Consider the following 12,625-nt stretch of genomic DNA (forward strand, 5'->3'; position numbering starts at 1 on the left):
ATGAGATCGATAGATTGTATATCCATTAACGCGGTGTGCAGCATCCATGTCATGTTCGCATACAGCTATGAAAGAGAATCTGTACTGTTCTAGATGAGACTCAAAATCAGATAGCTTGTTACGTAGGCTGCGAGGATTCCACTGTATCGCTATTGCCTTTCTATACAATTCCATCATGCTGAGGTAAAGATAATGTCTTAAATGCCAGAAGCGCTTGAACCTCGGGCAGTTGCGACGCACCAGGAAATGTAGAGACAATTGCCTTGACTGCCGCGAGTACCGCAGAGAAGAGTGCCAGAGAAGGCACAGCTTCGGTGGTTGATGAGGGTAACTGTCTTCTGATACCTGCTGGTTCTGTCACACTGGCGTAAGTGCGTGTAATCTGCCTTGATGGGCCACGGTGTGTTTGGTGGCTGCTTCTGATGGGCTTGGCCACAATGGTGTTCTGCAACCTTCGTTTGGCTTGTGCAAGTCGAGGTGGGAGTGCAGGGAAGTCGTGTTCATTTGTACCAGACGTGACAGTGGCACAACCTCCCCTTGGAGCGTCAGATGGAAGTCGTAGTATCCGGTCTTGGTGTCTTTTTGTGGCGGCGGTTTTCACGGGACTTTAAGAGAACGTTGCAGAATGGCCGGATTTACAGTTAGCACACGTTGGCTCTCTGTTATTGTTACAGTCTGATCGGCAGTCAGGCATGCTTTGCTTTTTCGACTGTATACATACATCGACACTTACTACATATGGTCCTTTGCGAATGACTTAGATTTGCGTTATTAAACAAGGCGTCTTAATACACACCATGATGCAAGTCCCTACGAGCAATACTTTTCCTGACACCTTTTGCTCTAGCAATTTGACTATCGTCACTCAATTAGATAGAACACATTTTTGCTTTCAGAGTGACCACCCACCTCTTCAGTTATCCTACCTCCTTGAAGTGGAACAATGCCCATTCGTTTTTATTGCTATAGAATGGATGATCAGTGGGATACAATGGAAGATCTTGGTGATCGTCTACGATCTTTTTAATTTCCTCTTCATACCCTGACGTATGAAACACACCAATGATAGAATAGGTATCCAAATGCATGCTGGTAATGGGACAATTCAACTTTTCTAACCGAGTGCAATGACAAATTCATACATGATCAACTTAACATTCTGGAATGGAAAGCTACGTTTTACTTCCCTTTTCTGAAACCCATACAGCCCACAATTCTCTGACAAAATCTCAAATCGAATGCAATCGTTTGAGGAGCTATATCTTTTGGTGAAGGCCATCTTAATTGATCTAAATCGCCTGGGGGAATTAAACAGCGGCCGTAAAGGGCATTACAACTTAACTTCAATATTTGTTTCTCAAAGTCCGTTTGTGCTGTGATACGTCGCTTAATCATTATAGATGATCGGAGATGTAATGATTTATTTCTCGCGCCGGCCGTAGCTCAGCACGGGCGCATGACTGTAGCGGATGACGATGGCGGCAGGTCCGCTACATATTCATTTCAATGTAAGAACCAAAGATCATACCTTGACAAAATTTCAGTACTCTATGAATTTTTCTAACCTACATACCCAGCCTGCAATATAGACTCAGCAAACGATAATGCACAACATTAAATGTGAGAAGTAATTTATCCTGCCCTGCAGGTTTGCCATTCTACAGCTCTTTTAATGCCAACTGATCCTCTGACAACCAACTCTCGACAACCTTTTTCTTCACAGGGGGTAATGAAAAATACCTGGTTTTCTGGTTTAGCTCTACGGGATAGATGAGGTCACACACATAAATGTAACCAAACTCTGCATCCTGATGATGGTTAATGAGGTCCAACCTCGAAAATTCGGATTCGGGGACCCAATCAAAACCTCCGATGGGCAATCACAATGTTTGACAACTGGCATAAAGACTGTTTGCATCCCAATATGAGGTGCAGCTCTGTGGCCTCTCTGGGTCAAAGTTTGCACAATATTTGTTATTGGCAGCAGTACACCCAGGCAAAAAATGAACTGGTACAACTTCGTTCCCAGTTTGCACCAACTGGTGATCAACTGGTACAGTTTGGGACAAAAGTTTATGGAACACCAGGTTGTCGCATTTCTCCATTGACGGGACACCCTAGCAGCAAACAGGAACGGACACATGTACTGAGGATGGATGAGGACACACGGATGGATAGCACAGTCGGTCACCCGTTTCTTATTCAACCTCTTCCTCATATCTATCAAGGGACCGCTCCGATGAAGAAATACGCAAGTGTGGTGTTCCGTAAACTTTTGTCCCAAGCTGTACCAACTGGTACCAAACTAGTGGCAACTGGGTAGTGAACTGCTACCAGTTCAAGCTGGGCTGGTGCCAATTTGGCACTGTGTCTGATCAGTTCAAGCTGGGCTGGTGCCAACTGGGCACTATGATGTACAAGTTCAAGCTGGACTGGTGGCAACTGGAAAGTGACCTGGTGGTAATTGATGTTCTGAGGCTGGAACACATAGAAAGGACAAATACATACAGAGCCTCAAGTGCCTAAGAAATTAATGATGAAAGGTGGGGTTTTTACTTCACCTAGGTTAGCTCTGCTGATTTAGTGTTTTAGTCTCGGTTATATGCCTTTCATCTGTAGTATCACACCTGTTGTTTTATTGTAAAGCACTTGTTTCCATCTGCATTCCTTCCCGTCCCAGTTGCTTTATCAATGGATTTTATCGCCCAATTTTTGTGATGGCAGGGCGTAGGCTTTGGGTGCGCCTGTCAATCTTGAATTGCTTCTAACAAACAGAGATAAGTCAGCTAGGCAGGTACCTCAGGGTGAGAGCCGCTGATATTTCGAACAGAAAACAGTCTGTTCAAAATATTGGCAGCTCTCGTCCTGAGACCCTTCATACTTCCTTACCGGTTCGCTGGATTTCTACCAGATATAAGTCATCTTTGCATAGGAGTGTAGCCCTTTATGTTCATTTTTGATGATCAAACTGTTAGTAGTTCAGCATGCGTGTTGTGCCCTATTCCTCGTCCGTGTCTTTTCATCGCTGGTTTATATCGCTAGTCATATACCAACTCCATACTATTCTGTAACATAATAACCTGAAACATCCCTTTTGATGTAGCAATGAATTAATCAATGTAATGCCAGTTTTTAATTTTAAAGTGGGGTGAGATGAATGCCTTTTCCATAAACGCTGTTAGTAAACATGTAGTTGTGACATAATTTCCTCTTGCTGTCCTTTTTGCCTCCACAGAAAGCCTAAGGTACTGCGGGCTGGCCTGAACAAGAAAATGATTGACGGAAGGAAGACAGATGTCTCAAGAGCAGTTAACCAGATGTGAAAGCTACATTATTGGGTGTACCAAGTTTGTTAAACTTTGTAACGTTTCAAATTTTGTTGCAAGGAACATTCTTGTTTCCTTGCCAAAGCTATGCCACAAGCTCATCCTCTAGCGACGAATAAAATCGTACCCTGTGTTGGCATGCAATGCCCAGTAATCCACATAGGTAAAAACCTTTTCCAAAGCTCGTTTACTCTAAACTTACTACACTTTGAACTTTACTGCAATTGAAGTGACTTAAGAATACATGTATATGCAACAAATATGCATGTGCACAGAGTAACTGATACATATGTGTAGGTTGCCACCATGTACTCTATTAGAAGTGTTTCATGCATAATTTCACATGTTAAGTTTGCTTGAGAGATTTATGGTCACATGTCATCCTAAAGTGTTGTGGGATTTGATAGACATTTTTCATGGCTTCATGCACAAACTGTACATACTATAACTGTACTACTGTATAACTGTACTATGGTCATTCAACTTCAGAAGGCTAAAGATCTCTAGTCCGTCAGCTATCCAAATATTACTGCGCCGCGTGTAGGGCGACTGGACACAGTGGGGTAACGCTCCCTGGTTGTGCCAGATGCCTTCCGTATTGGCTGTTAAGACTGGCAACATGACACTACACTGTGGCAATCCCCTACTCATGGCACATGGTGGCACTGCAGTATTTCTCCTGCCACACTATTGCTTCTACTTATCTCCAACAGCGTATGTAGTTGACGGACTAGATTCCTTTTCGTCCTTATGTTGAACACAACTATAGAGCGTTGAGGGGAAAAATTGTTTTCTACGTGTCATTCTTGGCGATATTAATTCATATACCCGTCGGGCTCTGATATCAGAGCTCCAGTCATTGCCATTAGTAGCCTGTAAACGTGTGACTTCTCTCACGCTTCCTCACTAGCAGAAATGCTTACCGTGACTCATTTGCGACCAGGAGCTGTCTGAATAGCGAACATCTGTCAGGTACATCTGTCCATACCAAGGTAGCTCTGCGCTGCTTTTGTGTGAACTACCGTCGTTTAAGTAAGGTTATAGCACTGAATATCAAAACTTCACAAGTTTCGATATCCTTCATGCCAGTTTTCTGTGCGTTTATTACCCCCTTTGCTGTAAAACTTGAAATACTGGATCATATCTGTGCAATGAACTGCATTTTACATTTTTCTGTGACATCTTGAGATTAATTGTCGCAACTCATTTAGTATCTGTTTCTGTCTTTGTACTTCAGTGCTACTTTACATTACAGCTGAGAGTGTAAAAAATCAGAAATAAAAGTGCTATGCTGCTGCTATGCTGACCTGTCTATGACTGACTACGTATAAGTGGTCTATACAAGTGGAACCACTTGCAAGTGGTTCCCCAAAGTGGGACAGGTTGCATAAACCACTTGCAAGTGGTTCCTCCAATTGGAACCACTTGCAAGTGGTTTTCCCTAAAGTGATGTTGGTGGTGGTGGTGGTGATGTTGAAAGGGCTTGCCGTTGTCGGCCTCACGTATGTGGGCAACGTCACGACTGACGCCCTAAAGTGATGTTCCCAAAGTGGGAAACGTTGCATAAGCCACTTGCGAAAAATTTCTGCCAGGCAACCGTCCAAATAAACCCCTACAATTTATCTTCTTTTTCTTCTTCGTCTCGCTCTTGTGCCTACGTTGACAAAATCGCGTTAGTGTATCTGGGGCGAGTTCCACACCCTTCCTAGCTTGTAAGTTCGCGTTTGCTTCTCATCAGCGCTATGCCACTGGCCGTCCAATGGGCATGCTGCACGAAAGAATAGGAAAGACCATTGCCTTTGTAATGGCTCAGTCGCCATCACCAATAGTTCAACTGCATGAGAGCGAGTGGATGATTATGCATTCTGTTCCACGTTTATCGTCCATTGGCTGCTTGTGCGCGATCTCTAAGCTTTCACGAAAATACTGCATGCGAGAATTGATACAGGTTATGACGAGACGCGTCATTTATAAGGATATGGCTTTACTTGGAGCTTGTTTAGCTTGTATGAGTAGTAACACAGGATTTACGAACATAAAAAAGCAATGAGGTGACATTTAACATGGCTCGAAATCCTGCCTCACCTGTCGAGCTGTCCACCACGAGACACCATGCAAAATATTTTCGCTCTGCGGTGCGTTAAAGCTGTGCAATCGAATTTACACAAAACAGTAGGAGAAAGCTGCCGCAGACGACCGACTTGATTCTCGCGTGACGTATTGGAGGCTCCGCGTCTTGTTTCTTTGCTTTTTCTTCGCAGCTCACGCGCCGCTTATACATGTTTGAGGTGAGCAGATGTGCGTCACTGGTCACATGAGGGGAGGAGCATAGGTCACGACGTCGAATCCTGGCGCCGGCTGTACTGTCTGGGTTTTTCCTGGGTTTTCCTCGGACTCTTTCACGCATATGTCGGCACAGTTCCCCTAGAAGTCGGCCCGGACGCACATTTTCCTAGGGCGTCAGTCGTGACGTTGCCCACCTCTGTGAGGCCGACAACGGCGAGCCCCTTCACCACCACCATCCTCTTTTCACGAGGAGAAGAATTTTTCAGAGGTGGATGCAGAACAGAGCCCTCGCGCTCGCTCTGTAGTCACCTGCGCTCGTCGTTCTTTCGTAGGAATTAATTTTATTCGTTGGAGAACACTCTACACCGAAACGCACAAAAAAAAAGAAAAACGTGGGGGTCACCTCAATGCTCCTCTAACAGTATTAATACATTTTGTTGAGAAAATAAATGCAGATGGCCAAAAGGCCATGCATGTTGAGTGGACGCTCCCTTTTCACGGAACCCCACTGTGAGCTGCGACGACGCTCGTCCCCGGCTGTAACCTGAGCCGTCACAGAGCAGTGTCTTTTCTCCTTTCACGCTTTCCCGCTTTTTTCCGGTTTCTCTGTAAATAAAGTTAGTTGCATTTTGTTCTCGAACTGACAGCCTCGTCGCCTTCTTTCTTCGAGTTTTCAGCCGACCCCATCGAACGTTTTAACTTGTAGAGAGGGAGATCTTCAATTTGTGCTACTTTCTCCTAATTTCTACTACATTTTTGGTGCCGAAACCCGGGAAGCTGGAACTCTAACTGTGAACTGCGTCGACAGTCCTACGTGAATGCAACGAACATGGATCGCCTGAAAGTGAAACGTGCCAGCCGTCGTACACAAACAACGAAGCTCATCAACGACGCCACGGCTGCGCTGAACGATGGATCTACCAGATTGGATGTGATCAACAGCATACTGGAACGACTCACAGTAAGTCACAGTGACTTGACTACTCTCAACAAAGAGATAGAACCGCATGTGCGAGAGGAGGAACTCGAAAGCGAGTACGTCACTGTGATGGACTATGAAGACAGAGCGACGGAAACGATTGCCAACCTGCGTTGGAGACTGTCGCAATCTCAGACGTCGCCGTCTCCACCGCAGCTTTCTAACGTACAGACAGACGCATCAAGAACGCCGCATGCCCCACGTCCTGGAGTGAAACTTCCTAAGCTTAGCCTACAGCAATTTCGTGGAGACCTCTCTGATTGGCAAGGGTTCTGGGAACAGTTCAGAACAACGGTTCACGACAACGAGGGGCTAAGCAAGATCGAAAAGTTCCACTATCTCCGTTCGCTACTGCATGGTCCAGCAGCTGGAGCTATCGCCGGCTTGCAGACGTCGGAGGCATCATACGACGATGCGGTGGAAATCCTTACACAGCGTTTTGGTGACCGCGGGCGGATAGAAAAACAATATCTCTCTAAGCTCCGCAACCTATCGGCCGTTACATCAGCAGATGACATATATGGACTGCGTAAGCTATACGACAACGTACAGATGAACGTCCGTGGTCTCCGATCCCTGGGAGTTTCCAGCGCGAACTATTCTGCTATGCTGTCTGAAATCCTATTGTCGTCACTCCCTACGGACATTGTAGTGGAATACCATCGCTCTACAAATCGTAAACAGCAGGACGAGGACAGCTCCGAATCGAACTCAACGCACGGTGCTTCGGACGCATCGACGGACGCCACATCCGAGGCCACAAGAGAACTAAACAATATACTTCGTTTCTTTCGGATGGAGGTAGAAAGTCGAGAACGCAGCGGATTGACTCCAGATAGAAAGAAACCTTCCATAGCGCCCAAGAAACGACAGGGCTTCAACCACCGCAGTACGCCTTCGGCCGCGGTACTACACAGCGCCTCAGTTCCTAAGTACGGCTGCCTCTTTTGTTCGGATTCTGCGCATACAACGGAGAGCTGTACTGGACCACTTCCCCTGGATTTGCGGAAGAAGAGGCTGGCTGATGATCGACGCTGTTTTCGGTGTACTAAACGAGGTCACAGTGCTAAAGAATGCCGAGGGAAAATGCGGTGTCCTAAATGTGGCGGGAGGCATGCAGTGGCGATGTGCGACCCATCCTGGACGACCCCTAAGAGAAACGATGACGGTGCGACAGCTACTATGCTGGCAGCTGAAGACACCGCTGCGGAGAGTAACACCGTGCTGCTGCAGACTTTCCGCGCCTGGGTCACGGGCGACAAGAAATGCGCGTACGTCCGGGGAGTAATTGATGGAGGCAGTCAGCAAACTTTTATCCGAGAAGATGTGGCCGACAAGCTTCGCCTCAACGTGCTGGGCAACATCACGGTGAGCCTTAACATTTTCGGCAGTACTGCCTCCACTCCACAACGACAGCGATGCAACATAGTGGAAGTCCGGTTACGGAGGCAGTTCGCACCAACAGAATTTACTGTGCAAGCTATCACCGTGCCTTTCATCTGTCGCGACATTTGTCAGACTCCTGTGGAACATGAGCTCGTTCGATCCATACGTGCGGAAGATGGCTACATAGCCGACGAGCTGTTGTTCCCCGACATACCCGCCGAGTTCGGGATTTCACTGCTGTTGGGTTGCGATCAACTCTGGAAGCTCACCACTGGAAAAATTAGACGCAGCGCATCCACCAGCGGACTGGTCGCCATCGAGACAAGCCTGGGCTGGACTTTCCAAGGTCCCACGTCTGCCTATAGCGGCTCATCAGACTCGAATGCTATGATTTGTGTGTTGAAGACGGGAGTCTACCTACAGGATGAAACAGCCACATCGCTGCGCACCTTGTGGGAGTTGGAGAGCATCGGCATTATCGACGACTCCAAGAACAGTCGTGAAATCGACGACCGTGTATGGGACGACTTCCGGCAAAATGTCACAATGCAAGAGGGGCGATACGTCGTTGCACTGCCTTGGAAGTCCGCTGAATGCCATCTTCATGACAACCGCGAGGTGGCCCAGGGCCGACTGGCAAGACTCGTTCGTCGCTTGGAAGAGGAGAGAGCTCTCGATGAATACGATCGAGCTATCCGCAGCTACCTGGACAACGGACATGCCGAAAGGGTTCCGGTCGAAACGTCTGAGGACGATCGGACATATTACATGCCTCACCGAGCCGTTGTTCGACAGGATTCAAAGTCCACGAGCGTGAGAGTAGTGTTCGACGCGTCTTCTCATGCGCCCGGGGAACTGTCGCTCAATGACTGTTTGGAAAGGGGACCAAAACTGAACACGGACCTGGTCCCCATCCTATTGCGTTTCCGCATGTACAACGTGGCAGTCATAGCCGACATTAAGAAGGCCTTCCTCCAGGTTTTCTGTCAACCAGCAGGACCGTAACGCTCTGCGCTTCCTCTGGTTCTCGCGCCCTCCAGAGGCAGGTCAGCCACTCCCTAATATTGAAGAATGGAGGATGACCAGGGTGCCATTCGGCACCAAGGCAAGTCCGTTCCTGCTAGGAGCTACTCTCCATCACCATCTGAGCAGCATCCAGGGACCGGACCAGGAGATCGCCAAAACAATTGCCAGCTCATTCTACGTGGACGATCTTCTCGCCGTCGCATCTACACCTGAGGAGGCGAGGAGCATCGTCGACGCGACGAGCAGAATAATGAGCGCAGCTGGAATGGAACTGAAAAAATGGGCATCGAACTCGACTGACCTGCAAAACTACTTCGATGACCAGTTTTCGGAGATGCCAGAAACACATCGAGCGATAACGACTGAAGAGGTGACAAGAGTTCTTGGGATCACCTGGGACAGAAAAGGCGACACTTTGACGTTCACGGGTAACAACATCCGGGACGCTCTGCACCCGTCTCACAACACCAAACGCTGCGTGCTGCAGGCTGCTTCGAGGGTGTTCGATCCACTGGGGCTGATCGCGCCGTTTACAATAAGAGCAAAACTACTGTTCCAGCGACTCTCGGAGAGAAGCATCGACTGGGATGAACAACTACCGGTTGACCTACGTCAAGAATGGTGCGCCTGGCGTTCGGAGCTGCTTGATCTGCTCAGTATCTCGATTGACCGTCATTTACAACGAGATCTGGATGGCCCGAACACTCTACAGCTCCACGTATTCGCAGACGCCAGCCCACTAGCCTATGGAGCATCCGCCTACTTGCGTGTCGATGACAGTGCTGGCAATACACAGGTCAACCTACTTTTCGCCAAGACCCGAGTGGCTCCTCTGAAGAAATTGACACTCCCAAGACTAGAGCTACTGGGAGCACTTATCGCTGCCAGAACAGCAGATTTTCTTAAAGAAGGACTCCAGGTGGGCGCTCTTCCGGTCTATTTCTGGACGGACTCATGTATAGTGCTGCACTGGATCAAAGGATCTGCGGCGAGATGGAAGCCATTCGTCTGCAACCGCGTAAACGAAATTCAGTCCATCTGTAACCCCGACGACTGGCGCTACTGTCCAGGGAAGGAGAACCCTGCTGATTGCACAACCAGAGGAATGACCGTCGAAGCGCTCAGAGCCTGTGCCGCATGGTGGCACGGACCTGACTGGCTCAGACGGGGCCATGAGAGTTGGCCAGATGTCGAGACCCGGCCCGTGCCGCACAGCGAAACGGACGACGAGGCACGTCGCCCCTCGGCTACAGTCATTCAGGTAGTGGTCGTCCCCCAGGCCCCTCTGCTAAAGCTCGAAGACTTTAGCCGCTTTTCGAGAGTTCTCCGTGTGACAGCTTGGGTTATGCGCTTTATCAACAAATGTCGCAAAGTTTCACCAGAGGCTTCCCCGTGGCTTACAGCCGAGGAGATAGCGACTGCGGAGACGTTCTGGGTGAAACAGGCACAAAGAGACAGTTATGCTCCAGAAATTGATCGTCTCGAAGACGGAGCCGCTGTTCTCTCGACATCCAAGATAGCCGACCTGCAACCTTTCCTCGACGAGGAGGGCATTACGTCTGAAGGGTAGGCTGCACTACGCAAGCGAAGAAGAACATGTAAAACATCCCATCATCTTGGCAAAGGATCACCGTCTGGTGTATATGATCGCGGAAGCCGCGCACTGCCGCACACTGCACGGAGGAGTGCAAGCCACTCTCAACGAACTACGAGAGAGGTGGTGGGTCACGCGTGCTCGACAGCTGGTGAAAAGAATCATTTTCAAGTGCCAAGTTTGCCTTCGTTTCCGTCTAGAGCCAGCGGCTGCACCCACAGCTCCACTTCCGGCGGATCGCACGCACCGCTGCCATCCTTTCGAAGTTGTCGGTATCGATTTTGCCGGACCGCTCTTCACCAAGTCACACGAAGGATCTAACAAATCCTACATCGCTTTATTCACCTGTGCGACGACGAGGGCGATACACCTGGAGCTGGTGTCCGACCTAACCGCGGCGTCATTTATGCTCGCTTTTCGAAGGTTCATTGCACGAAGAGGACTTCCAGCGACAATATATTCCGATAACGCGCTCACTTTCAAACGTGCCTCCAGGGAGATCCAAGCCCTCTGGAAGATGCTACGCCAGAGGGAGACCCAGGATTTCATTGCCACGCAGAGGGTGAAATGGAGGTTTATCGTGGAACGTGCAGCGTGGTGGGGCGGCTGGTGGGAGCGGCTAGTCCGTACCGTTAAACAGTCTCTCCGAAGGGTGCTCGGACGACAAACGCTGACCTTCGAGGAACTCGAAACCGTCTTACTGGATGCTGAGGCTGCCATAAACTCTCGTCCACTCACATATCTTGAATCAAGACCGACGGAGCCGGACGCTCTCACGCCGGCCCACCTGCTCATAGGACGACGACTGACTGCACTCCCCGATCGACCTGCCTCCCGACCGGAAAGTTCGTCCGCCGATTCAGTTACCCGACGATGGTTACATAGCCAGAAAGTGGCAGACCAGTTTTGGCAACGCTGGCGTAAAGAGTATATGCTACAACTAAGATCTGCGCATCACGCTTCGGTTTCCGGCGGACACACGATCCAAAAAGGGGACTTGGTGCTATTACACGAAGACAAGGTCCCGCGACACGTGTGGAGAGCTGCACGAGTCACCGAGCTTCATTATGGGAGAGACGGACAAGTTCGCGCGTGCGAAATTCTACTTCCCTCAGGAAGGATTACAAGGCGACCTGTTCAGCACCTCTATCCCATCGAGACAGACTTTGAAAGGAGTTAAAAAATTATCTCCTTTCGGGGGGGAGGATGTTGAGAAAATAAATGCAGATGGCCAAAAGGCCATGCATGTTGAGTGGACGCTCCCTTTTCACGGAACCCCACTGTGAGCTGCGACGACGCTCGTCCCCGGCTGTAACCTGAGCCGTCACAGAGCAGTGTCTTTTCTCCTTTCCCGCTTTCCCGCTTTTTTCCGGTTTCTCTGTAAATAAAGTTAGTTGCATTTTGTTCTCGAACTGACTGCCTCGTCGCCTTCTTTCTTCGAGTTTTCAGCCGACCCCATCGAACGTTTTAACTTGTAGAGAGGGAGATCTTCAATTTGTGCTACTTTCTCCTAATTTCTACTACAATTTAATACCTTTGTCGTCATATGCTCTCCTTGTTCCTTTTCCCCCGCATGGTAGCGAAGGTATCGCTATGGGTGCGGTATTTTCGGGTTGCCATCAGCGATGCCTTCCTTTTTGAAGAACACAAAGATTTACTTCGAACGCGAACATCGCATATCGAACATACTTCCGTCGTTCAACCTCCTCTCCCAACACAGACGGTCATAGGCACACGGGCCGCCAAGGAACGGCTCTTTACGGTTCACCCCGCGGAGCGGACACGTGGCCCACTCATTGCTATGGTGATGGGCGGAGTCAACGCAAACTTGTGAATCTGCGACGTGGCTGTGAACACGCCCCTGGCAATTAAACGGCCTCCCACGCTGTGCTGGGCGAACTTGCGAACCTACGAAATAGCTAAGAATGCGCCCTTGGAAGAGGGTCCGGCCCAGAACTTTTCAGCACGCCCTTGTAGTTCAAGATGCACGTTGTGCACTTCTGCGCTAAAATAAGTCATCTAAAGATG

The 12,625-nt window shown here is 48.9% G+C and overlaps 3 protein-coding genes across 3 annotated transcripts; all 3 read left to right on the forward strand.

Moving 5' to 3' along the window:
- Positions 1-6,441: 6,441 nt before the first annotated feature.
- LOC135398373 (uncharacterized) lies at positions 6,442-8,982 on the forward strand. Its single transcript, XM_064629785.1, has one exon. It carries the CDS (start codon positions 6,442-6,444, stop codon positions 8,980-8,982), a length of 2,541 nt encoding a protein of 846 aa, XP_064485855.1.
- Positions 8,983-9,055: 73 nt separating this feature from the next.
- LOC135398374 (uncharacterized) lies at positions 9,056-10,573 on the forward strand. The gene has a single exon (XM_064629786.1). The coding sequence runs from the start codon at positions 9,056-9,058 to the stop codon at positions 10,571-10,573; it is 1,518 nt and encodes a 505-aa protein (XP_064485856.1).
- A 73-nt stretch (positions 10,574-10,646) lies between these two features.
- LOC135398375 (uncharacterized) lies at positions 10,647-11,777 on the forward strand. Its single transcript, XM_064629787.1, has one exon. The coding sequence runs from the start codon at positions 10,647-10,649 to the stop codon at positions 11,775-11,777; it is 1,131 nt and encodes a 376-aa protein (XP_064485857.1).
- Positions 11,778-12,625: the final 848 nt, after the last annotated feature.

The sequence above is a fragment of the Ornithodoros turicata genome, chromosome 6 (genome assembly GCF_037126465.1).
Source record: "Ornithodoros turicata isolate Travis chromosome 6, ASM3712646v1, whole genome shotgun sequence".
Taxonomy (NCBI): Eukaryota; Metazoa; Arthropoda; class Arachnida; order Ixodida; family Argasidae; genus Ornithodoros; species Ornithodoros turicata.

Excerpts from the sequence above, each read along its gene's own strand:
- LOC135398373 (XM_064629785.1), top strand. The coding sequence starts at position 6,442 with ATGGATCGCCTGAAAGTGAAACGTGCCAGCCGTCGTACACAAACAACG.
- LOC135398374 (XM_064629786.1), top strand. The coding sequence starts at position 9,056 with ATGACCAGGGTGCCATTCGGCACCAAGGCAAGTCCGTTCCTGCTAGGA.
- LOC135398375 (XM_064629787.1), top strand. The coding sequence starts at position 10,647 with ATGATCGCGGAAGCCGCGCACTGCCGCACACTGCACGGAGGAGTGCAA.